Source organism: Anas platyrhynchos, chromosome 18 (genome assembly GCF_047663525.1).
Source record: "Anas platyrhynchos isolate ZD024472 breed Pekin duck chromosome 18, IASCAAS_PekinDuck_T2T, whole genome shotgun sequence".
NCBI classification, from domain to species: domain Eukaryota; kingdom Metazoa; phylum Chordata; class Aves; order Anseriformes; family Anatidae; genus Anas; species Anas platyrhynchos.
The window spans coordinates 7,870,310-7,893,348 of record NC_092604.1 but is presented as its reverse complement, the minus strand read 5'-3'; the positions used below and the strand labels follow the sequence as shown (position 1 = coordinate 7,893,348).

The window sequence follows — 23,039 nt, the reverse complement described above, 5'->3', positions numbered from 1 at the left end:
CCATCATCACTAAATCTCTTACTGTCAGCCCCACCAAATTCTTTCACCAGTCCATCACTCCCTTTGGGTTGCGCTTCCTCTAGGGACGATATCCCGCTGGGAAATACGGCCACATTGTAATGATGCTGCCTGCCTTTGCCTCCTGAACCCCAAGACAAACCATGCGACTCCTGAACTACTCCCTGCAGAAGAAAAAAACACAGATGGGGAGGTGGAGAAGAGCCCACAGCTGATTGCCTTACTCCACAAAATGCAGAGATCTCACCTTAGAGATCTGTACCCAATTCTGGTTGACTGCGGTTGAACTGAGAGTGGCTTTCCTGGGGAGCTAGAAATACTTCAGTACGCAGCACTCGGGTGCAAAGCAGAAAATAATTTTCAAGTCTTTCTGCTAAACAGTGATCTCAGAATTATACAGCTACCAGTTGACAATTACATGAGATCCTGGTTAGGCCAGTGAAACAGATGCTCCAGGAAAAATGTTATCGCTTGCAGAAGTGAGGTGAGCAAGCTGTTTGTTCTCTCCCAGACCTTCCTCTCCCCTGCAGGACACCGAGCACGTGTTCTCCCTCCCCAGCTCAGGAATACGACTAGCTAGAGGGTCAGCATTTGTTTATTCCTTGCAGTTTTCCCAGTGATGAAAGCCAGCTGGTTGAATTTATTGCATATAGAGAAAGTATCACGTGTCAGGGAGAGAGGGAATTTTATTGGGTCAGAATCTCATTGTGAATTTACAATTGCAGGAAAAGAACAAAATGTGATTAAAGGGAGTCTTAACTGTTAAAAAAAAAATAAAATCCTTTGCAGTGAGGAAGAACTCCCAGCAATTCAATTTGATGAGCAAAAGGAGGCAGAACAGAAATATTAATGTTTATATTTGCACATGGCTTCAAGATGCTGGCTTACCCTTCTGCATAATGATATAAATCACTCCCAAACTCAAGACTATACCCAAAAGAGCCCATATTCAGCACGGTCAAAGACCACTGAACCACATTTATTGAAACTAAAGAGGCCTTTGGGAATTGGGGCTTGCAGAAAGTTCAGACTTTGGTCTTCTGTAGGAATTTGTATACCATTCTTCCCTTCCTGCAATGTAAGGGGTTGGCTTTACATCATCAGAGCTATCATTGATCTTTAATCTTGGTATATTCAGAGTTCAATTTAAAAAATTTAACAGTGTTTCAGTAAGTAACCAGTGTGCAATTCAAATCCCCTGAATCCAACAACTTAGAGGAACTTGTCTCAGGTTTGCAAAATTAAGCATACAGTTTCTTGAGAAGCCCTTTGTAGAAACAAGTAAACACAAATCAAAGGCTGCTTACCCGACTGCCTTTTGGACCAGCTTCCCCTATGGGGCCAGGTAAGCCCTAGAACAGAAGGGAGAAAACAAAGACAAATGTGGACAGGCTTTAACTTCACCTAACGAGCACTGCCAAGTCTCCAGCACCGTCCCTGCGTGGTTCTGCTTTCAGTGCTGAGTCCAAGGCGTATCAACAAAGGAGGAAAAAAAGAACAACAAAATGACACAAACACAAATCTCCCATTGTTGGGGAGCTGTGGCTCTGCAGAACCTGAGGCAGCTGCACGTAGCGAGCCTTCCCTGGGGCTCAAGTAATGATTTCTGATCATAAAGATCAGAAAGACTCATGCAGCAGGGCGCAGAGGTTGCATTACACTTCAGAAGCAACATACAGCGATCCTCTGTACCCGACAGCTCTCGTTTAATTTTCCTGCCTAACTGAACACACACATAGCAGTGACAAATGTATTTTGATACCTGTTTGGGGAACACAGCCGGGCCCTGATGCAGTGACAGAGCCCCTCTCATTTTTATAGCCTACAAGGTCACGTAGCAGTGCAGGTGCTGCACATCTCTAGCCCTCTGCAGCATTACCATCCATTTCTGTCCCTACTGCTGCGAAAAGGAACCCTGTAAAAATGCATGATGAATTTTCATGTTTATTGTCCTCTAGCAAGTTTCCAGATCAATTTTTATCCAATTCCAAATGTTGCTGGGCTTTTTTGGAAGCAAAAAGAGTAATAATAATAAAAAAAGGCAATGTCCGTATTTCCTTTAGCTGGCAGCACTGCACGCACAGCCTGGGATCTGAAAGTCAAGTTGTGCTCTTTTCTGGCTCATGCATCATTGCCAGTCAGAGAACTCAGCCACCGGGGCGAAGTTAACAATTCTGCCTATGATGCACAAATCAAAACAGAGCCAAGCTCGCTCTCCCATAGCGCTGCAGAGCCAGCACAGCTGACAGGAGTAACAAGTAGTAAAATCTCATTAAAGTAAACAGCCCCGATGCTGGATACACACGGCATTCAGATATACTGAAAAAAGCTGCTTTAAAAAAGAAAAGTCACTTTCTTGACCCAAACCACATTTGAAGAAAGTGCTTTTGTTCTTTGTATGTCAAGCGCAAATATTTCACCCTGCTTATCTGATGGGCAGAGCACTGCTGTGAATTGCTAAACAGCATTCATTAGCCTTGTATGTCCATTAAAGCTCGGACCGTTTTATTATTAGTCATCTAATGCACATTCACACCTAGGAGATTCTTTGGCACACACATCTCTGAGAGCCTTTCAGGGTATGAATGCAGCATTTAGTCAGGTGCATAAAACTTCCCCCCAGGTCTACCATCTGCATTCTCCAGCAGGCATCTGTGTATTCCACCTACAATTTGCTGAGGTATCGATCTAATCTAGAATTTAAAATAGATCATACACTACTGATAGTCTGAGGCAGGGGGAATGCAGACTTGTTCTGAAGATCTAGCTCATGCTTACTCCAGTACCATGTACATCTGGGTAAAGACTCTCGTATGAACTCATGGGAAGTCTGAAAGACAGCAGACTTCCTGGGGTCTTTGACATCTGCCTACCTTCTTAATTATGTATGTAAATACAAAAATGGGGGAATCTAACAATAATATGTCCATTTAAAAAAACATGACAAACTCATTGCACTGTAAAATTCTACAGGGCCTGTCTCCTGCCTGCATACAGATTCCAATTAGAGGTCTTTTAAATTCTACTTCTTACTTTTCTTCCAACTACTCCACATCTTACATCAGTAAGAAAATAAAGTGTCTGATCCTGCTCCATTTTCCTTTGCATGCTCCACCATTCCTAATGTTGTCTTAGTAATTTTATTTTTCAGATAGAAGACAAAAATTTGATTTTCATTCTTTTTTTTGCAGCCACAAATTCGATTTATATATATTAGTGGACCATGTATAACTTTATACATATGAATATACATGTATATGATTATATAAGCAAATTTTACTAGCTAAAATCTTTTAATTCAGAAATACGCTTTATGTTCCAGGTTTCTAACGTGTTCAACATCAGATGCAAGAACTTGCCTAAAAGTGAGGGGTTAGCAGCTTTCATGTTTGTTTCTCTGCTGTTATTTGTTTTTTCATAGTCTTATACTGAATCAAAAACCATTTAGATTTTGTTATAGAAACCCAGGTTTTATCCATTACAGTCATAAAATACTTTCTAACAACCTTAGTGTCTCCCTCAGTGAAAGGCCATGGCATTGCTACCGCATCTCGGGCAGGGAAGAAGGAAAGTCAGACATGGACTTGATCAAGACTTTTCCAACCTCAGTGATTCTTAGTTTCCTTGTTCCAGGAGTCTGCACTGTCTTTAGTGGGGCATGTATTTAGCATGGCACATATTTAGCTACCTGCACACCCAAATCCCTAGTCTGTGCACAGCACGATGAGATTTACTGCACCTGCCTGCCAGGATAACCTTTGGCACCAGGGCTTCCGTCTGGTCCTCGTTCACCCTTTGGAAAGAAGAGAGACAAGGTAAGGTGAATGCTGCACTTGAGAAACTTTTTCAGTTACTTTGAGAGGGGGTGGAATGAATTAACTTTATGCAAATTTATAAAGAAGAAAACATTAAAAGTGGACAGCAAAATAAATTAATGAGGGGAAAAAAGCAAGCAGAAGCCCTGTCAGTAGGATCCATGCATTAAGCAAGTGTTGGTATTTCTCCTTCTCCTTCCATCTGCAGTGAAAGCAGCAGATAGTTCGAAACAAGGAGGCTAAGAGAAGGTGTAAGGCTGCATCTATATCTGGCATATGGAAGCATTTTACTGGTGAGGAAGCACTGCCAAAATTCTTCAGAACTAAATGGATTCATGTATAATATCCTTTAACATCATTGCTAACAGGGCCTGCTATTCATTGCCCTTTTTTTTCTGAACTGCAAACATCAGACTTAACCAAATAAAGGGGGGATAGAAAAGGGGAGAGGGGGAATGGGCTTTGGGAGGGGAAATACATGTTAGTACTTAATATGATGCTGCTAGTAAACTCCAGGTGAAATTAATGTAAAAGAAAAAAAAAAGTGGGGAATAGGGTGAGCTGGTATTTCTTCCACCACATAAACCTAACGTGGTCGAGCAATAAAAATTAGAAATTCAATTTAGAAACTTCAACGCAGTGTCCTCTCACCAACCTGCTGATGCTCAGTGTGTGTGCACAGCTCCTGGTAGTGTGGGAGCTCACTGTGCATCCCCTGTGTGTACCAAGCTGCCCCTGGCAGGAGCTGGCTGTCCACACTGAGCAGGCTGTACAGGATCCAAACTAGCAGCAGAGTCAGTCAATCCACCCCTCTTTGCAGGTTGAGGAAACTGAGAAGACTCACCTGGTCTCCAGGGTGACCTGGTGGTCCAGGGTAGCCTTTATATCCCTGTTGAAATAGGGTGAAAAAGATGAATTAGAAAACAAAAATGATTATGTATATAAGGTTTGGTTTGAATTTCTCTTTGCAGGTAGGACTGAAGTTCTGACAAGAAGTAGGTCTTTGCATATGGGCTAGCACTACACGATCATAACCTTTTAACGTACTAGTTTGTCTGCACAGCCCAAATCCTGCCCATGGTCCCAGGCTGTGCTGCAAGGAAGTGTGGCAGCAGCCTGCACCACCAGGGTCTGGCTGGCGGCTACTTGAGAAGGAGTTGCTCCATCAACAGACAGACAGTTGTAGCTACAGTCAGGTCTGGCTATTCCTAATCCACCCTGTTATCCATCATCCTTAGGAAACCACAGGCCTGTAGGGTAAAGCATTGGCTTTGGGCAATCTGAGGGACTTGAGCTGCTGCCTTCAGAAAAGCCTGGATCTCAACTGCAGATCTCAAGCCCACGGTGAAAGCACTGATCATTCCTGTGTAATTTCATCTGGCAATTCTTGCACCAATCCTTACATGAAGTGGGTCACTCGCATTTCAGAGAGAGCTCTCACTTTTGCTTTAGAAGTTGAAATGCCATAGGAAAAAGCTCCAAAACCACTTACTGTCATGGGAAGTTTCAGCTTGGTTTCTAGCTTGAACTTGTCTAGCTTCCAGCTTTTCTAATCTAATTATTACAAGGTATGACAACATGCAGAGCTCTTTGTTATCAAGCTACCCAAAATGGTGAGCGAGCTCTCTCTTAACCTGCTTTCTGCTGAATTAGTTTGAATGAGTTTCTTAATCCATCCTGCTAGCTGGCAGGTGTTGCAGGCTTCAAATCATTCTCACAGGTCTTTCATAAACCTGCTTCAGTTTCCCTTTTTTTTTTTTTTTTGAGATGCAGACACTGGAGCTTTACAACGGTAGCCTGTTCAGCTGCAGACTGATCAGTATGTATTTTAAGACAGTTCCCTTTCCCCAGGATTTAGCTAATCTCTCTCCAAACATGGGCTAAATACTGCAAGTGGCAGGCACTTCAGATTTTTTTGTTTCCCTTTATTATGTTACTTCAGCTATTTAAAATAAATCAAAACTCCGTCAAGTGGAGTCAGAGCAGATTAGAAGATTAAATTCAGTTAGAGAGATGATTGTTTAGCTGGGCTACTAGAAAGACTGAAAAAAAAAAGGAGGGAGGGGGGCAGAAAATTTAACCTGAAACAAATGGGCAGAGAAAACAAACAAGAAATAATCCTTGCGCACATACTACAGAAATAACAAAAGGCTTTCAGGGTGGGTTACAACTGCTAATTGCAACTCAGCCCCTGCTCCTCGCCCTGTCCCAGCCCAGGGCTTCCCGCACACGTTGCCTGTCTGCGAAGCCCACGGGGAGCAGCCCCCTGCTCTGGAAGCCCTGACCAAGCCCTGGCCACGGCCTCAGCCTCTCGCTTCCCTCACCAGATGAACCCAGGCCTGTTTCTGCTCCCAGGTCCACACCTCTGCTTAACTGCTTTTTTATTCTTCCCATGGGCTATTTTAGACCTGCAGCCTAAGCCTGCGCTGGCGGAGGTATGCAATGCTCTCAGCCATCCTGGCTACTACCCACTCCCCTTCGCATTCCTCCTCGCTCGTTATTTCAGACATTTTGGCCTGGAAAAACGTCAATTCCCTTCTCACCGCATCTCTCCCCTGCTCAACCTTGCTGATGTATCACGGCCTGCTCTTTCTGAGCTGCACACCCCCGAGAAGGCGGTGGATGATCTGAAAAACCATCTGGCTACCGGCTGGCCCTTATCTGAACTTCCTAGAAGGTCCTTTCTCCGAACACTGTTAGCATGTTTCAGCCCATGGCTCCTACACTGGCAGTGCCCAGCAGCTGCTGGAGCAGCACCAGCAGACAGGATCCCCTGCACACCTCCAGCAGTCTGCCCCTCGAGATCCTGTCACGTTTAGCTGCTCTCTGGCTCCTGGACAAGGCCCAGAAAGGAGGGGAGATTGTTGGGATTGCAAAGCTCCAAACCCGCCCGGGTGTGGAAGGCCGGACACGGCCTGTCCCTGCAGCTGGGACCAGCAGGGTGCTGTGAGGCCAAGGACGTCTGTTCTGGTGCCCACCTCACCCCTTCCAGAGAGCTGCCAGTGCAAACAGCCCGGGGTTCAGCATGGCCAGACGCTCCCTGGCGCAGCATGGAGCCCATGGGTTTCTTCCTGGGGCCTCTGCCCAGCTCCTCTGGCCTGGAGCAGGAACTACGTTTGTTTCCAGAGAGCTGGAGGAGTTACCTCCATGGATATACACCCCCAGAGAAGTCTCATTCCCTCCAGACAAGATAGAGGTGCCTGGCTTGGCTGCTCTGGATCACCCTGCTCTGGTCTGGGTTCCTGCAGGACAGGGATTTCAAGCCTCTGTAGTCCACCAAGGGCAGGTTGCTTGGGGAGAGCCCCTCAGGCACTCAAAGCACGACCTGAGCTAATGTCTGCGCCAAGCACTGCACTGCTATCTCTATAATGGTAAGTGAATTCCACTGAAGTTAAATACGTACTCTACTACTGTTGCATCCTATTAAATATCCTCTTCACTACTTATAGTGAGCTCTGGGAAGCTTCAAATGTGCATTTCTTGACGGTATACTGCAGTTATTTCTGTCTCAGGTTAATTATAATGAGGAGAAAACAGAAAAGCTTGCATATGCTGAAGTTAGCTGGAATGTGAAAGCATTTACCTGCTAAATCCTCTTCAAATAGCTCTAAAATGACAGGGCAGAGGGTATGAAAACAACTGCATTTGCTCTTTTATCCAAACACTTCCTGATGATTACAGGGTGTTCAACACAAAGGGCTGTGATTTAGAAAGGAAATTGCACTCCAGTGAAGGATTTGCTCATCTGTGATGATATTTATAATTCACGCTATCCTGGCTATAAGGAACCATCCTGCACTTTGATAGGAAATGTAAGGAGTAAAGAGGCCAGTGAGTGAGATCAGCACGACACGATGTGTTTTCAAGCACTGACCAATTCACAGCTCTGCCTTTACTCCCTGAGTGACTTCAGCAGAGCTGCTTCTCTCTCACTGCTGCTGTCCCGCACAACCTTGCACTTTGCTACAACCACTGGTTCCTCCACAGCGTTTGAGGCCAACAGTAACGATGCAGCGAGTGCTGCTGAGATGTCTGCGCATGGCAGACCAGGCTCTCTGGTCCTACAAAGAGCCAAAGGTGTGTATCCACGAGGCAGGCGCTGTGGTGTAAGCCACGCTGTCCAAAACCGTATGCCGCTTGCTTGTGGCTCCAGCTCACGCTGCTGAGACATTTGTTTCATTTAGTGCGAGAAGTGTTTTGTTTCTTTTGCCTCTCCGAAAGTTTCTACACAGAATTCTCAGATCAAAGTCCTCATAGCTCTTTTCACTGTCCCCCATGGAGTCAGAGGGAGGGATGTCCATTTCCAAGGCGTAGCTGTTCTCTGGTAGCCAAGCTGTGTTGCCTATTTTCGGCCAAACACCAGCATATTTTCACTGGGAGAATGCCAGCAGGGAATCCAAATAAAAAAAGATTTTTCCAAACATTTCTCCAGCAGCTGTAATTTATTATTTTTTTTCTTAATACAGGATGCTAATAAAAGCCAGGTTACACCAAAACCACTGCCAGGCTAGTGCTACTGGGAGGTACTTTTTTTTAAGCTGTACCAAAGGAAAAAATTCTGCATCCAACTTGTTCATTACTCAGAGAAACAGAAGCATACCCTGCCTTCATCCTGTCCTAGGGGAGCCAAGATCAGATGTGAAGGCCATGTGCTGGACTCAGGAATGTTTGTTCAATCTCCTATTCCTTCTCCATTTTTTTCCACTATGAGGCCTTGCTCTCCTGACATTGCATTTTGCTGATCATAACCACAAGGTTTTGTTTTATGAGCTGTTATACCAGGAAAATGATATTCTTTGCACCTTATTTATTAGAAGTTGTTTGTGACAGCAAAAGATGGATAATTAATCGCTTTTCTACTCCTAGCTCCATACAGCACGATCAGCTTTGGAAGTAGAAACATAAACGCAGTCCCCTACCCTTGCCAGTTTGATTCCAATATAAAGCATACAGCGAGCTGTCATGGAGAGGAAGGGTTTCTTTTAGCTTCCTCCAGAGCTTTTTTCTCTCCCTACAGTCTTAAAGCATACTTGAGGCGGTGTTTGTGTGCAGCTAATTGGCTTGAAGAACAGCAGTATATCTTGAACGGCCCATTGACCAAAAGTGCTTGAACCAAGAGTGCTAAATTTAACTGTTCGGCTTGTCAATGTTGGCTCGCTGGGAAGGAGAGTCATGTCTGCTGAGCCCAACTATCAAGCAGCTCCCTTCAACAGCTTCCAGAAAACCAAACCAACCTGCCAAAACAGCCTGGAGCTCGAAGGTCAGCTGAAGTGTCCTTGATGTATGAAAGGTGTGGACTCAAGGTAGGGATCACTAAGGTACTGCAGTGTGGACTTGTACATGTGAACACATGCACATGCTCTGCTGCAACATAAAGGATGGAAGGATCTTGTGCTCTATCCCCGTGTGTCGTTTTCTAGGCATAGGCATGTTGTTGGCAATGCTAATGTTGAAACATCAACGTGGAAGCAAATAAAGCAAAACCTGACTGGTGCTGTCAGCCTCCAGGCAAAATAGAGGGGAGGCCTACATATGTGTTGTTTGAAATATGCTTTAGCAGGAGAGACAGTCAGGTTTTCCCCTGGAGTGCCTAAACCTGTCCTGAATCCAACCTTTGAGTATTGATGTAGGTTCTAGGTCCACCCAGTTAACATGAGCTGAGCCAGATCTGAACTCAGCCTCCTGATGAGGACCCAGTGTCAGGGCGCAGAGGGATGATGTGGTGCAGTGGACACCAAATAGAAAGAAGGAAGAGAAACCTGGATTCAGAATTTCATTTTGTACTCATACAGAGTGTTGCTGTTACAACCCCCAGGCAGTTGCTCCAGCCCTGTGTCATGGTTTACACACCTGTGAAACAGGCAGAAGACTTTTTTTGCTGGGTACCAGTGCTTAATTGAATCTTTCAGCTAGAGTTAGAGGAAGGCAATTTAAATTAACAATAGTGATTTTATCCATTAGAAAAGGACACACACTTACCTTTCTACCAGGCGGTCCAGGGAACCCAGTCAAACCAGGTAAGCCCACATCTCCCTGTAGGAAGCAAGCAAGTCGCATTAATTTTCAGCAACATTGTCCCTGTGCTTAGCACACTGTTACTAAAATTATTTTGCCTATGGTAGTACACAGCTATTGATATTTGTGATTCTAATTGCAACTCTTCAAAAACAGAATGGGTAAGAAGTGTAGATTTAAACACCATCTTTTTAAACTGGCTCATATAAATTATAAACCCAGTTAATTAGTTACAGCTGCTGCTGGAGCCCAGCTTTTCACCAGCAGAATGAATGCCTTTTTTTTTTTTAAAAAAAGGCTCTTATTCAGCCACTTGCTTCATTTGCCTTTCGATAGGTGTTTAAATCTCCAAGGCAAGAAAATTCTAGCTTTTAAATGCAACAAAAACAACAGATACCCCCTGCCAAATCCTGTGGTTCTGCTCGTATTGCTCTACCACGCTGGCTCAGCTCATGGCTCCAGTTCAGGTGGCTCTGTTGGTGTAAGTATTTAACCTGCCTATGTAACATGGATTGAAACTTTACAGGCTGCTCTTGGGAGAGGTTTTTCAGTGGCCTGCACTTCTGAAAAGGGATTGCATCACTTCCCAGCTGGCAAATCCAAATCATCATAGAAAGAGCACTTTGGTGTGAGAACTCTCTAACATCTGATCCATTAGCACAAGTACATTTTGGCCTCCTCTGATTAGGATCAAACCTTTAGGGTCTCTAACACTTGGATTATCTAGCTTGAAAATTAGGCATCACTCCAAAGTCCTGCTGGAAATTTCTTGTTTCTATTACTGCTAACAGGAACAAAGCCTTGTTAACATGAGCTGAAAGTGATCTGGATCTCTCCCTTTCTTACATTAAGCATGCTTACAAGAGAACAGTTCCAGATTGTCCGTGTGGATGGTTTCCATGTGATGCCGTTCTGATATAGTACCCGACATTTCAAAAGGCATCTTGTGCTGTTAAGTTAAAGGCATCATTTCAGATTTAGCCATCTCATTGTGTGCTAGTGTCACCCTCCATCTCGTGTTTGTGTGGCGTGCACTACTTCATTGCAGCATCTGGTTTCAAATGAAGGGCCTAAGCTCTTCATGGCTGATGCTTTCTATTAGCTGTGAATTTACAGCAAGGCATATGATGAAAGGAAGAGGTGCAGGCTTCTTGCCTGAACATGAATTACAAAGTATTGTGCAGACACTACTGATAGAAGTAACTGAGGTAGGTGTTGGGAAGCTCTGATCGCTCTTCTATTCATTTCTAGACTTCTGTGAGGCCTTGCTGCTTCAGTAAAATTCACTCAGCTGTGAAACAGCAAAAAAGGGGCTCATAATTCATTGAAAGGAATTAGCAGGAGAACTCTGATCCTTAACAGTTGCTACATCCAGAAAGCAGCCACGCTTCCCAGTTGTGTGTGCTTTGTGTCAATTTGAGGAGACGTTGGTGGGAAGGCTTCTGGTTACCACACAGCAGGATCCACACTTTGGCAGTGCAGTGGTCTGAGAAGTTCTCCTTCTCTGCCAGCGAGACAGCGAAGCTGCTCTCAGAGCAGCAGTCTGCTGCGGGCTGCGTTTGTGACGGGAGGCAAAGCACTGCTCCTCAGCAAGAACATCATTTCTTTTGCCTTCAAGGTTTTAATTGAGTGTATTGGGATTGCCTCTTTCTACAGCTGCATGCCCAGAGACGGCGGTGTGTGGCTGTATCTCACACAGATGTATATTCACTATTTAAGCACCTAGCTTAAGCAGCCGCATGCTTGCAGCAGCAGGGACTTAAATTTGGGCTGTAGCTTACACCTAAGACAGATAAACACCTGGATGACAAGAAGCTGTGGCAGTAAGCACTTCAGTGCACTGTGGCCACTACCTTAGCTGACTCTTTAGTCCTGAATCCAGGACTAGTCTTAATTTTAAGTCCACAATCTACTAAGTCTTAATTTTAAGTCCACAATCTACTTGAGTGTCTGTGTTGCTTATGGTTGCAGTACGGACCCCCTCCACATGAATGCACAGGGCTTACAGTACAACAGTCTCAATGCCTGTGCAGACTGGTCAGTCTTACCTTCTGTCCACTGCGAGCTTTTCCAGGCGACAGCCCAGGATCTCCTTTCTGACCCTGAAACAAAAAACTTAAATTAATGACATAATCTAAGGATCCTGCCCATAGACATTGTTTTGCTTTCACCAAGCCCCCAAATTAGAAAAACATGGTTTTATCTCTGTTTCGTCCTCGCATCTCAAGTGCTACTCCTAAAGAGCTATCCCTACAGCCCCTAGGTACAGCTCTGTTTTCCTGGGGCTGGTTTGGGTGAGTGAGTGCTGCTGCTAAAGGGTTGAGTTTTAAATAGTATTTGACAGTATTAAATTGACTAAAGAAAGGATATCTGGAAGACGGCAACGTCAGGACTTTTGATACTTATTAGACTAGACAGCTGTGATTTCTTCCTTGTCTACAAGTACCATCACAAAAATAATTACCAAGCCTATTACTGTGGCTAAACCATCCTTCTTAACAACTTCCTAGCTGCTGTTGCTTTCTTTAACTGTGGGGAATAGATGAAACTGGAGAGAAAGTTACACTAATTAGACAGCACCAGCAGCCAGAGCAATTGTGAGGCTTTCAGGCTGGCAGAGGGAAGAGGCACACTTTATCTTAAGTGGCAGTATGCATTATTTTTTTGTTCAACAACCGTGACGAGAGAAAGTACAACTGAAGACCGATCTTCTGACAAACCCAGGCTGGAATTTCAGCAGCATATGAACGTCTAATTTCAGTAGATGCCTTTGAAAATCCCAGTTTAAAATCTTTAACAGTGGAAAGGTGGCGTGTGTACCTAACAGGTTAAGAGACAGAAGCAGGAAAAAGGAGAAGAGATTTGAAGCGTGCCAGATTCTTTTGGCAGGGGAGAGGTAAGGCTTAGCACACCCAGCAGCTTAGGTCTGTATAACATCGTGCTGGCACGGCCAGGACAGTATCAGGCACTGGCTGTGTAACGCCCCTGGGATCACAAACAAGTCCCTATCTCTGCATGCCACGTCGGCAGCCTGGGATTCAAAACTAACCCAAAGCACAGGACAGTTGTAAGGGGTAATTAATCTTTGTCAAGTGGAGTGCTTGGAGGGAAAGCGAGATCCTACAAAGGAGTAATAATATTTACTACCTGGCGTTTCTCATTGACAGCACAAAGATCTAGCTATGGCCAGCTGATTTTCCATGCAGCATCACTGCGACGACTTCCCAGACATACTTCCCACCTAGCAGAGTGTCTGTCTCCCCTTCTCCTGCTCACCATCCATCACAAGCTGCAAGGTTCAGGGAGAGACTGCTTGGCTACGGACTGTAGGGAGCACTGCTGATTCAAGGCAGATGCGTCTGTACAGATCCTGAATGAAGGCTGCCTGCCTTCCAAGCAGTAACTGAAGTCATGCAGGCGATCTTGCTTTGCACACAGCTGCTATCAGGGCAATTCTCCCACTCTTTGAGCAGGCTGTGGGTGCTATCACCGCTTGGAACAGATTACAGCAGTCAAGATCACAGGGTATTCATTTCTACACTGCAAAATGAACATACTGCTGCATGTAGACACCCACCACCCTCCACAAACGTGCTCCGTGAGATGACTCCAAGCCATGCAGAGGAATACAAGCCTCTCACATTTTTCCCTGGAAAGCTCCAGACCATGTTAGCGAGGACTGTGCCTCATACCACGCTTCTATTTTCAACACTGCTGCAGTCCTCACACAGGGGGGGAGCTTGGCCACGGCACGATCACACTTTCCTAAGATTAATCAACAAGACTGCATCAGGGCCAGAGAGGACAGAGGGCTGAGACTGAGGATTAAGTGCCCAGCTCTTCTTGTGCAGCAACTGCAACAAGAGGATGCCCCTACACCTTGTCCATCGGCACCTTGCCCACTAGCCTCTCGCTTACCCCTTCCTGTTGTAAAGGAAGAAATTGCTTTCTTCTGTTTTTCTTCCCTACCCGAGAGAAGTTGATGGCTGTGCAATTTAAACACCTCAGCTTTGCAATCCCCCTAATAGTACTTCAAACACCAGAGGCATCAGAGCCAAACCATTCACTAAAAGGAAAATTCAACTTTGCCTCGCGCCGTAACAAGAGAGATTTATTCAGAGCAGCTAACTAAGCAGAACACACCAACATCTGAGGCAAAGGCTTCTGGATAAGAAACACAAACCCAACTCTTGTAGTGCCTTTGGAAAACACACCCTGCCGGACAGGTAACGTCCCTCTCGCTCCCAAACACTCCTAGCACATCCTCAGAGCTGCATCTATTCATCAGCAAGAACGCCCCTCCTGCCCTCCCCACCAGGTTACAGATCCCACAGCCAGCATCCCCAGCCAAATATATGTCTGCATCTGCTTAAGAGGTTATCTGCTACAATCAGTCTTTTCTAATTAGATACAACAGCAATGTTGCAACTGCCAAGGACAAAAAAATGAAATGCCAAGAAGTGGCAGGAAGGCCTCTTTAAAGTGTTGCACGTTATAAATTGCTGAGAAAAGCAGGATGAGCTAATTTCTCGGGTGGCACGAGTGGGTGTACTGCCACTGAAGTCAGTGGAAGCGTGCCCAAACAGATCAGTGGGAATTTGGCTCAACAGCTACATACAGCTCTGTGCAAAGTGAGCTAAGTTCAAGCTTAGCCTGCTCAGTACAAGGGCCTGTGAGTGCTCAGCTCCAGCCACCAGAACAAGGTGTGCTGTGCACAGGATGGATTCAGAAATAGTCTGACAACACAACACCGGTGTGCACCAGCACAATGCACCCAGAGAAAAGATGCACATGGACATCTCGGGGAGCTGCAGAGCTGAATCACATCCCCTGTACGTAGGCACTGACCGACCTTGCTCTGTTAATTCAGCTCATAAAAACTGTGCTCTTGGGTTACTTCCTAAGTGACAATGACTTGGTGTTAGTCATTATTTCCAAACTCTATCTATCTGATAAATTCAGTTTCCTTTCCCAAGTTGCTCCTTTTTTTCCCTGTTATTAATGGTTGTCCAGGGAAGACCTGGCCCTGCTGGCACTGCCACTTGAAGGCTCCCAGCACAAATTCTGGTTGGGGCTGCCCTTCACAATCCGTAATTTTGGCTATGGGCTGGATGTGCTAAGAAGATACCAGGTTCCAGGTGCAGGTTTGTCAAGCCTGGTGAAGGGAATTGGTATTTAAAACGTAAGGAGGTGAAATACCTTTTTTTTATTTTTCTGTGACTCCCAGCTTCTGGGACTGGTGTAACACCTAAGAACTTAAGGCAAGGAGGGAAGTCAAAGCCCTGGGAACTGATACACATCTTCCAAGAGCTGCTTCACATGCAAAGGTCTTGCAAATGTTGCTTCACAGGCTCTAGAAGCTACTAGAGGTGGAGTTACACCTGGGCCCAGGCTGAGCTACAGCTCTCAGATCCCTTTGCAAACTCAATGCTTCTTGTGACAAAGCCTCACGGACAACAGCCTGATCCTGCAAATGGTGCCTGGGTAAAATTACACTACGTAGTACAGACTGGTGGCACCAGATCTCTGCTGCTGCCTGCTACAGCCATCCCCCAGCTGAGGGCTTCTGCTGCCAGACAGACTGTTCAGCAGGATGGGGGGAAAGAGCTATAGGAAGTTTTAATTTCTAATAGGAGGCCAGCTGAATACAGCTTTATTACAGCCAAATGATGTTTTCTGACAAGGTATTGGACTAAAGTTAAAAAATAAATAAATTCTGTTGCATAAAAAAACAGTTTGATTGAACAGATTGGATCAGACTGAATTTGCAGGCCTGGAAGTTAGGTAAAAAGGACTTTGATTTGACTTGTAAAACTCAGCAAGTGTGATCTGGAAATCACTGATGGAGAATAAATGCAGAACACTGAGATATAGAACTTTTACGGCCTCACTTTGCAGGCCATATAGCCATACTTCAGAATTTAAAACAGCTGCTGCTCACCACCACGTCTCCAGTGCCTAATTTTTAATCGCATAATGGCAGCACGCCAGGTTTCCAGAATCTTTTTCCCAGAGCATCAGCAGTGCTTCTAACGGCTCTGCCTACTGATGAGATCATAAAAAGAAAGGAATCTTGCTTGCACCTTTCTCTGTGTTTGGCTGAAACATCCTGCAGCTTCCTTGTTAGTGAAAACCTCTACGAAGCTCTGCCCCTCGAAACTCAACGACAGTTTGGCCCCAGAAAAGCATTACGAGACATAAATCTATTCCCGTGTAACCGATGACACCAAAACAAAGCAAACAAATTTCCCAAGAACTTCACAGACTTTAGGCAGCAAAAAGTCTCGCACGCAGGAACAAGCTGGGAGTTCAAACACCTTTCTGGAGGATTTTGCAGCAGACTGAATTAGCTCCCCTTTGGAGCTGAATGTGTGTGAATGTCCCCGGGCAAGGGCAGGGGCCTGGCAGTGGGGATGTCCCCAGCACCATGGGGGGATACGTGCACAGGATAAAAAGGGCAAAACATTGGGTTCTGGCACTGACACCTCACAGGTGACTCACAGATGAGGACATCTAGGAGCAAGCAGTTTGGGAAGAGTGCTGCCTGCCCAGGAACTGTGCAGATGGAAGGAGAGGTGAGGGACCTTCAGGAGGAGGAAGGCAAAGGAGATGCGGGTGCTGCCGGCCCCCCACTGCTGTGTGGATGTGCAGGCAGATGAACAGGCCACAAGATCCATGAGAAATAAAGTGAGCAAATCAGGACGTAGTGCGACTTTGTGAGTGGGAGGCTTCCGCTGCCCTCATCTCAGCAAAGCAGCATGCTCCCTGGCACAGAGCGAGCTTCAGCGGGATCCTAATTAGGCAGTGTTTGAAATTAGGGAGAACCGAGAACGAAGGCGCACAGCGGGGTCTCCCACAGGCACAGGAAAAGGCTTGTGCTGTGCTGCTGGAGGGCCTGTGCCGAGCAGAGGGAAAGGGATAAATGGCTTCAGCTTCTCCCTGTTTTGTGTGGGGCAGGATGAAAAAAGGCTGAACTTTCCCTATTGGTACGTCTCCGAAATGAGAAGGCAAAAGCTCTGAGACGGCAAAACTCCTCGTGCCAACGAATACTTACTTTCAGGCCTGGGGGGCCAGGTAAGCCAGGGTTTCCGTGGGGACCCGGAGGACCCTAAAAAACACAACAAACACAAAACATTAGTCAAGAGGCAGATGTCCATGGCAGTCACAAGAGATGCAGGAGGCCAGACCTGCCAGTGCCGAGACACAGCATCAGCAGGGCCCTCCTCACAGCAGCCACCTGTTCCTCACCTGTACAGAAGGTGACATTTACTTATCCCCACAAGATACATGCCAATGAGGCGATTCAGTGACACCAAACATCCCATGGCCAGGAACAGGAGCTACCTGGGGTCAGGGGAGGGAAAGCTGCGCAAGGAGTCCCAGCAAAAAGGGATGGAGGTAGGCAGAGGGCAGAGGAAGGGCATGGGGGTGGTAACAAGTTGTTGGTTTTTTTTTGGTGAAAATGGAAGAGAACAGAAGTAGTTACTAAGAGGAAAATTTTAATTGCTTGGCTATTTATTTAAGATGAGCTCTTTTCCCCTACAAGGCAAAAAATTTTTTGTCTTTAGAGGCCTGGAAGAGAACGGATGGCAGGACAGTAAAATGGGAGGTGAGGAGGCAGGACCCCGGTTAAACCATTTAACTTGGCATTCTTGCATAGGTCTCAGAAGCCATTGACACTGTCAGGGTATCCACCTTAGGTCACACACACCGGTATCTCCTTTTACATCATGTTTTAAAAGCACTCTGCATATTTTCCGAAGCCTATTTAAGGAATTATCTGGAATAAGCAGCTAAGAATAGTTTATCCTGGGATTGTATATAGCACAAAAGATCTGTTAACCTTTCAGGCAGAAGTAATAATAATTCTAAGTCCTCTTGAACGCGTTCCTGGGAGATGAAACAACCTGAAGATTCAATTCCAAGGGCTCCTGTTCTGCCAGCACTGTGTGAGCTTTACACCGCCGTCAGGAGCACTTTAATGTACCCTCCAGCTAGGAGGAATACAGGCTGGGGGATAAAAAGCCAGTCAAGCACTTTCTCAGTAAGCTGTAGTATTTCCAATAAGCACTTTAGCATATGTAGGGCCAAAGTCTTCAGGATCTGATTTCCGAGGAAGATCGCTGCAATTAAACATGCGACTGCCAGCCAAGTTCAGTGCCCCTGCCCTCTTTTGAAAGAGTATCAGTGGGCTAATGTTTATTCAGTTTTATTTTTACTACACTGTAATAGAAAATAAAGGCTTTTTTGTCTAGCTATTGTATCTTGTGGTATAGACAGTTGATGAGTGCTCAGCACTATTTCACAACCCATGCTGCTCTGCTGTAACAAGCTGTTCAATTAAAAGGCTGAGACTGAACTTTTCAAAGGACATTTTTTACCCAAATACTTTTATTGTCCCATTCTTAATTTCCTCCCAGATTTTCAGCCGGAAATTCTCTGATAGTTTAGCCTGGCTGTGAATTTTCAATGAAACCGAAAGAACTTTAATTAAAATTAAGGACTTGGAATGACAAATTATCATCTGAAAACCCATATAGCTGCTGCAACCACAGCACACGGGCACCCAGTGGTCTTGAATAACTTCATCTCCCCAGTAAAACATGGCATCATCTGTCCACTTCACTGGGTGGGATGCAGAGACTTCACGTGCTGCCTAAGGTGGTTCAGCAAGCCTGTAGTAGCAAAAGCACCTGAACCCAAGTCTTCCAGGTCCTAAATATGGATGAAAATCAATACAAGTGGCAGAAACCAGAACAGGAAAGCCTTTATAAAGGATGAGTTCCTAAAAAGCACTTATACATAAGCAATAATCTAGGTAGCACTGAACAGGGTTCGTAAATTTAGGCTACTGCTAGATTTGAGGAGGGAATTCAGCTGTTATTCAACTTCGAAGTCGGCAGCTTGGCTCTAAGCCCACGTCAGTGCAGTTAGCTGAAATCTGTGCTCCACCATAGCCTGGGGCAGGCTTAAAACAGCGTCAGACTGGAGGGAACAGCTTGGTGTGACTCCTAGCTGACAGGGAGAGTTTCCAGGAGGAAACCTGGAACATGGGAAGCTCGGCCGCCCACCCAGAGCTCCTGGATAGGAGACGAATCGTTCCTCCAGCCAAATTTGGTGCAGTGCTTCCAGAGCTAAACCAAAGCACAGCGACATAATCATAAAAAAGTCTTAACCAGAAGTGGAACTGTAAAGGAGGAAAGACTGGAGAAAGCATCTGGTCCCAGTATCCAGGGATAAAACGTGTGATTATGAAAAAAACAGGCTCTTGACATACAAGATGGAGGCTTTAACACTGAATTCAACAAGACTCATAGTGTGTAATCTGAGCAAAGATATGATCAGAACCCCATCCTGTTCCCAAAGACCAATGTGGTCTCATCCTAGCGAGAAGCAGCCACATCCTGCTGATGGGGTGACAGTGGGAAGTCCAGCCTGGCACACCAGTGACTGCCGGAACCAAATCTAGGGGCTGTGTTAGACATTTTAAACTGCTCTCGTAACTGCGGAGAGAAAAGGGCGTAGCCTGGCAATAGTCCTAAAAATGGTAAAAATAACTGATCTTGATGTGTTCCAACATGGTTAGTCCTGAATCTACGCTTACACCCACATTCTTGGCAGAGTTGGAAGATGCAGCGTGGTACAGTTAGCTGGGCTGAGTAACAAAAGGTACAGGACAGCATCCGCCTCGGGAGCTGTTAGCAGTACGAAATCTGAACTGGCAGGCCTTATAAATTAATCCACGCACTGATCTGCAAACCCCAGTAAGAGTCATCATGCCCCCGAGCTCCCCACCCTCGCTCTATTAAACCCTGCCCAATGCTGGTTCCTCTCCTCCTGCTGCGCCCAGCACAACTGCCCGCCTGCAGCCGGTGCTCCCTGAAATAGCTCCTGTTCCGTGGAGGAGCCATTCAAGAGTTAATTGCTCTGTAGGTCTACAGCTAATTGCTATATTCTACTCAGGCTGTCCTGGATTTAATTCAATTCCCCACTCATATCTAGAAATGAGGATCCTCCTAAATGTATTTATCATCATTATACTAGTTTTGCTTCTCTTTTCTACACACAGGGTAGGACAATGCTGAGACCACTGGGTCAAAAAATCCCACAGCACGTTACTATTTGCAAATGTGCCTTTACCCACCTGCTTTGACTCCTTTATAACTGCTGAAACAACCCAGCCTAGCGACAAGCTGCCTTGCATCTGATATCACCCAAAAGCTGCACCACAAATTCCATGGAAAATGTTATCAAGGGGCAGCAGCAGCCCAAGGCTCTGCAGCAGCGAGGACAGAACAATCCCTGAATGTGTTCTCCAAGTGAGGAGGGTTTCCCAAAGGTGACGTGTTTTGTAATCTCCCTGGAATGTCTTTCCCGTGAACGAGAGCCACTTGAGAACGGCGCTGCACCATCCAGCTCCTCGGGGTGACGTGCCTGGAGATGGGACCCTGCTCACAGAAGCGCTTTTATGTGTATTGCTTCACAGCCCACAAAAATTAACAAAAGTGGGACTGTGCACAGCTGCCCCCATCCCTTCAGCAGTCACGAGGCGGGGAATTACTCTCCAAACTCCTGCTAAATGCTGGAAGGCTTCAGTCAGAGGAATGACCACTCATTCAAAACCCATTATGTCTTGAGGTTTCACTGAGTAAAGCGACTTCTTTGCTCCTGACCTACAGATCCCACTCTGACCTTTGGCTCACTGAAAAATGAGCTAAATATTTATAGTGAAGCCAAACAAACACTTCTTTTCAGAAACTGGAAAATCTTCCTCATGGAATGAGGATACCGGGGAGCCTGAAGAGCTGACTAAGTTCTTGCTTGTTTTAGGGGGGAAGCCCTGCATTTTGAAGGAAAGGGAGACTTTCTGCAACCACAGGCCAAATGTAACAGGGACGTGTTATACCGGGACCTTGCAATCTCTCAAGCTGCTACGGTTCACAGCAGGATGGTAAGGGCATCCCAGAGCATCAGTGAATGCTCGTGTGCTTCCTTCACCCATCCTTTTGGGTTTGTGCTGCAGTGGTCTGAGGGGCTGGAACAACTGCAGCACGCCAGGCTTTGGGGCCTTATTCCAAATTGTGCCTCTGGCCTTCTGCATGGCCATGGTTAGTAAAACACCTCCCTTGGGTAAAACACTCCCCTGGTACCTGAGAGCTCACCTTTCTGAAGGGGAGGCTGACTTCCAGCGGGACCTGGCTCCCTATGTTATTTAGGAGCTCAGACCATGGCTCCTTCTTGCTCTCCTGGGAGTGAAGCCAACAACTGGACTCCTGTCACACATTGACTTCTGTCTCCATCACACAGGAGGAGGACAAATAATAAGGGTCTCCTTTACACCGGGGGGAGGTGACAGATAATGAGGGTCTATGAAGCACTTGTCCGAAAAGCACCAGTTAAAACCAAGTACCACGTTTCGCAGGATTCTCTGCAGTCGAATCAAGTTGTGGGCACTTCTCTGGCCTAATTACACCAGTGAGGACTGCAATGAGCCACAGTCTGTGACCAACACAAAGATGCTGGCAGCCCAGCACATGGGCAGCCCTGCAGCGAAGCTGCTCGAGGCCGGGGTGAGGCGGAGAAGCTCCGGCAGCGCAGCAGCCACGGCTCCAGAGGGAGCCCCTTGTTGGCAGCTGCTTGCAGAGCTTGTTAGCACAGCTCCGCCAGCACAACCCAGCCCAGCTGCCACCTCCCCGCTAAACCTCGGTGTTTGAAGGAGTGTAAAGGTCACCAAAAAAAACTGCTCCGGGCTGGAGTGCGATGCACGACCTGCACTGAGCTGCTTGGGGGGCTGTGTGCGTGCCTGAGTGATGCTGCTTGGAAAACGCATCCCACCTTGTGCCTGGCAAAGTGCTTCCACATCACAGGAACCTGGGGAAAACCTTCCCTACTAAAACTGCCTCCCCTCCGACAGGCACTTTAACAGGCAGCATTTTAACTCCTTTCCCTTGGAGTCAGTCCCTTTTGCAACAGGGAGGAAGAGAAACACTCGGATTGTTTTTAATAAACCTCTCTGCCTTCGCGGTCGCAGAGGAGGGCATGCATCCTGAATGTCTCTCAGTAGACCTCTGATTCTGAGTGATTGGGTATACAACTGATTGAATTGTCTTAAAATGGGGGGGTCAACATTTAAAAATCATGGAAATGGCATTTTCAAGAAGACTGCTGCTCCCCACTTGGCTTCTAAGCCATGCTGCACTAGAGCGCTGAGATGCGCCCAAACCCAGCCTCCTTCGTGCTCTCACAGGCTGGCATTTGTTACTGTAAACCAGGGCATTTGCTTACATGGAGAGCAACGTTCTGACTGCATGAGTCCAGAGAGATTTATCTGCTGGAAACCAGGAGGCAGAGTCATGGCTTCAGCCAGCTTTTCATACAAACTGTCGCTGACCAGTCTCACCCTCAATGCAAAGGCTAAGCTGAGCTTTCATTTTACTCTGACCAATATGAGGAGAGAAAGGGAAATAAAACAGAGGCGATACAGAATTCAAAGGAGTAGAAATACTGCGCTACATCAGCAAGACAGACACTTTATGGACTTCACAGCTACAGAAGGTCATGAGTCAATCGCTGCAGCTAGATTTTCAAATAAGCCAAGTTACTGTACAGTCATTAATAATGTAGAAATTATGCAAGCTACAACAAGGGCAATTATGTCTCATGCTCTAGGCCATAGACTGCATTGGTGACAAGAAGAAATCCATCCTTTCCCCTGGCACCCAGCGCTGCAAGTTGCACACAGTACTCACCCCCACCTCGGGAGGTCCAAGCTTGGGCTGGAGCCTCACGGGACACCTCTTGGGCTGCCCTTGGGCTGGGCTGGTATAAAAATTGTGTGGCTGCTTCATTTGAGGAGCAAGGAAAGCAGAGGTAGAACATCCCCCCGGCCGTGTTGCACGTTTATTTTTAAGTGAGTCATGCACAACAAAAGCAAAAGATGCAAGAATTCCCCTAAGCATGTCTTAGTTTCTGGCAGTTCCTCTTCCTTGCAGTTAAATCTTTAAACCCTGAAGAGCCACGGGAAAAAAAATAATACTAGAAACATGTTGCAAAGTCAAAATATCTTACGCACAGAGCAGTTTTGTCTCCAGTGCTCCAGGCCAGACATTTACAGAGTGACCCTTTTGCCCCCTCCCAAAATTAGCACAGCCTCTTTGCAGCAGCCTGAGTCAAGCCAGGCTCAGCTGTGCT

General features: G+C 46.1%; 1 protein-coding gene across 4 annotated transcripts in view; it reads right to left on the bottom strand.

The window, feature by feature from the left end:
• Window positions 1-23,039, bottom strand: part of COL27A1 (collagen type XXVII alpha 1 chain) — a 153,728-nt gene that overhangs the window by 99,106 nt on the left and 31,583 nt on the right. For all 4 annotated transcript variants that reach the window (XM_072025311.1, XM_038188066.2, XM_027470675.3 and 1 more), the window contains 6 exons: window positions 16,903-16,956; window positions 11,897-11,950; window positions 9,813-9,866; window positions 4,678-4,722; window positions 3,758-3,811; window positions 1,326-1,370 (listed from right to left, as the gene is read on the bottom strand). In XM_072025311.1, the coding sequence (XP_071881412.1) occupies window positions 1,326-1,370; window positions 3,758-3,811; window positions 4,678-4,722; window positions 9,813-9,866; window positions 11,897-11,950; window positions 16,903-16,956 (306 nt within the window). The remainder of the gene's footprint in view (window positions 1-1,325; window positions 1,371-3,757; window positions 3,812-4,677; window positions 4,723-9,812; window positions 9,867-11,896; window positions 11,951-16,902; window positions 16,957-23,039) is intronic.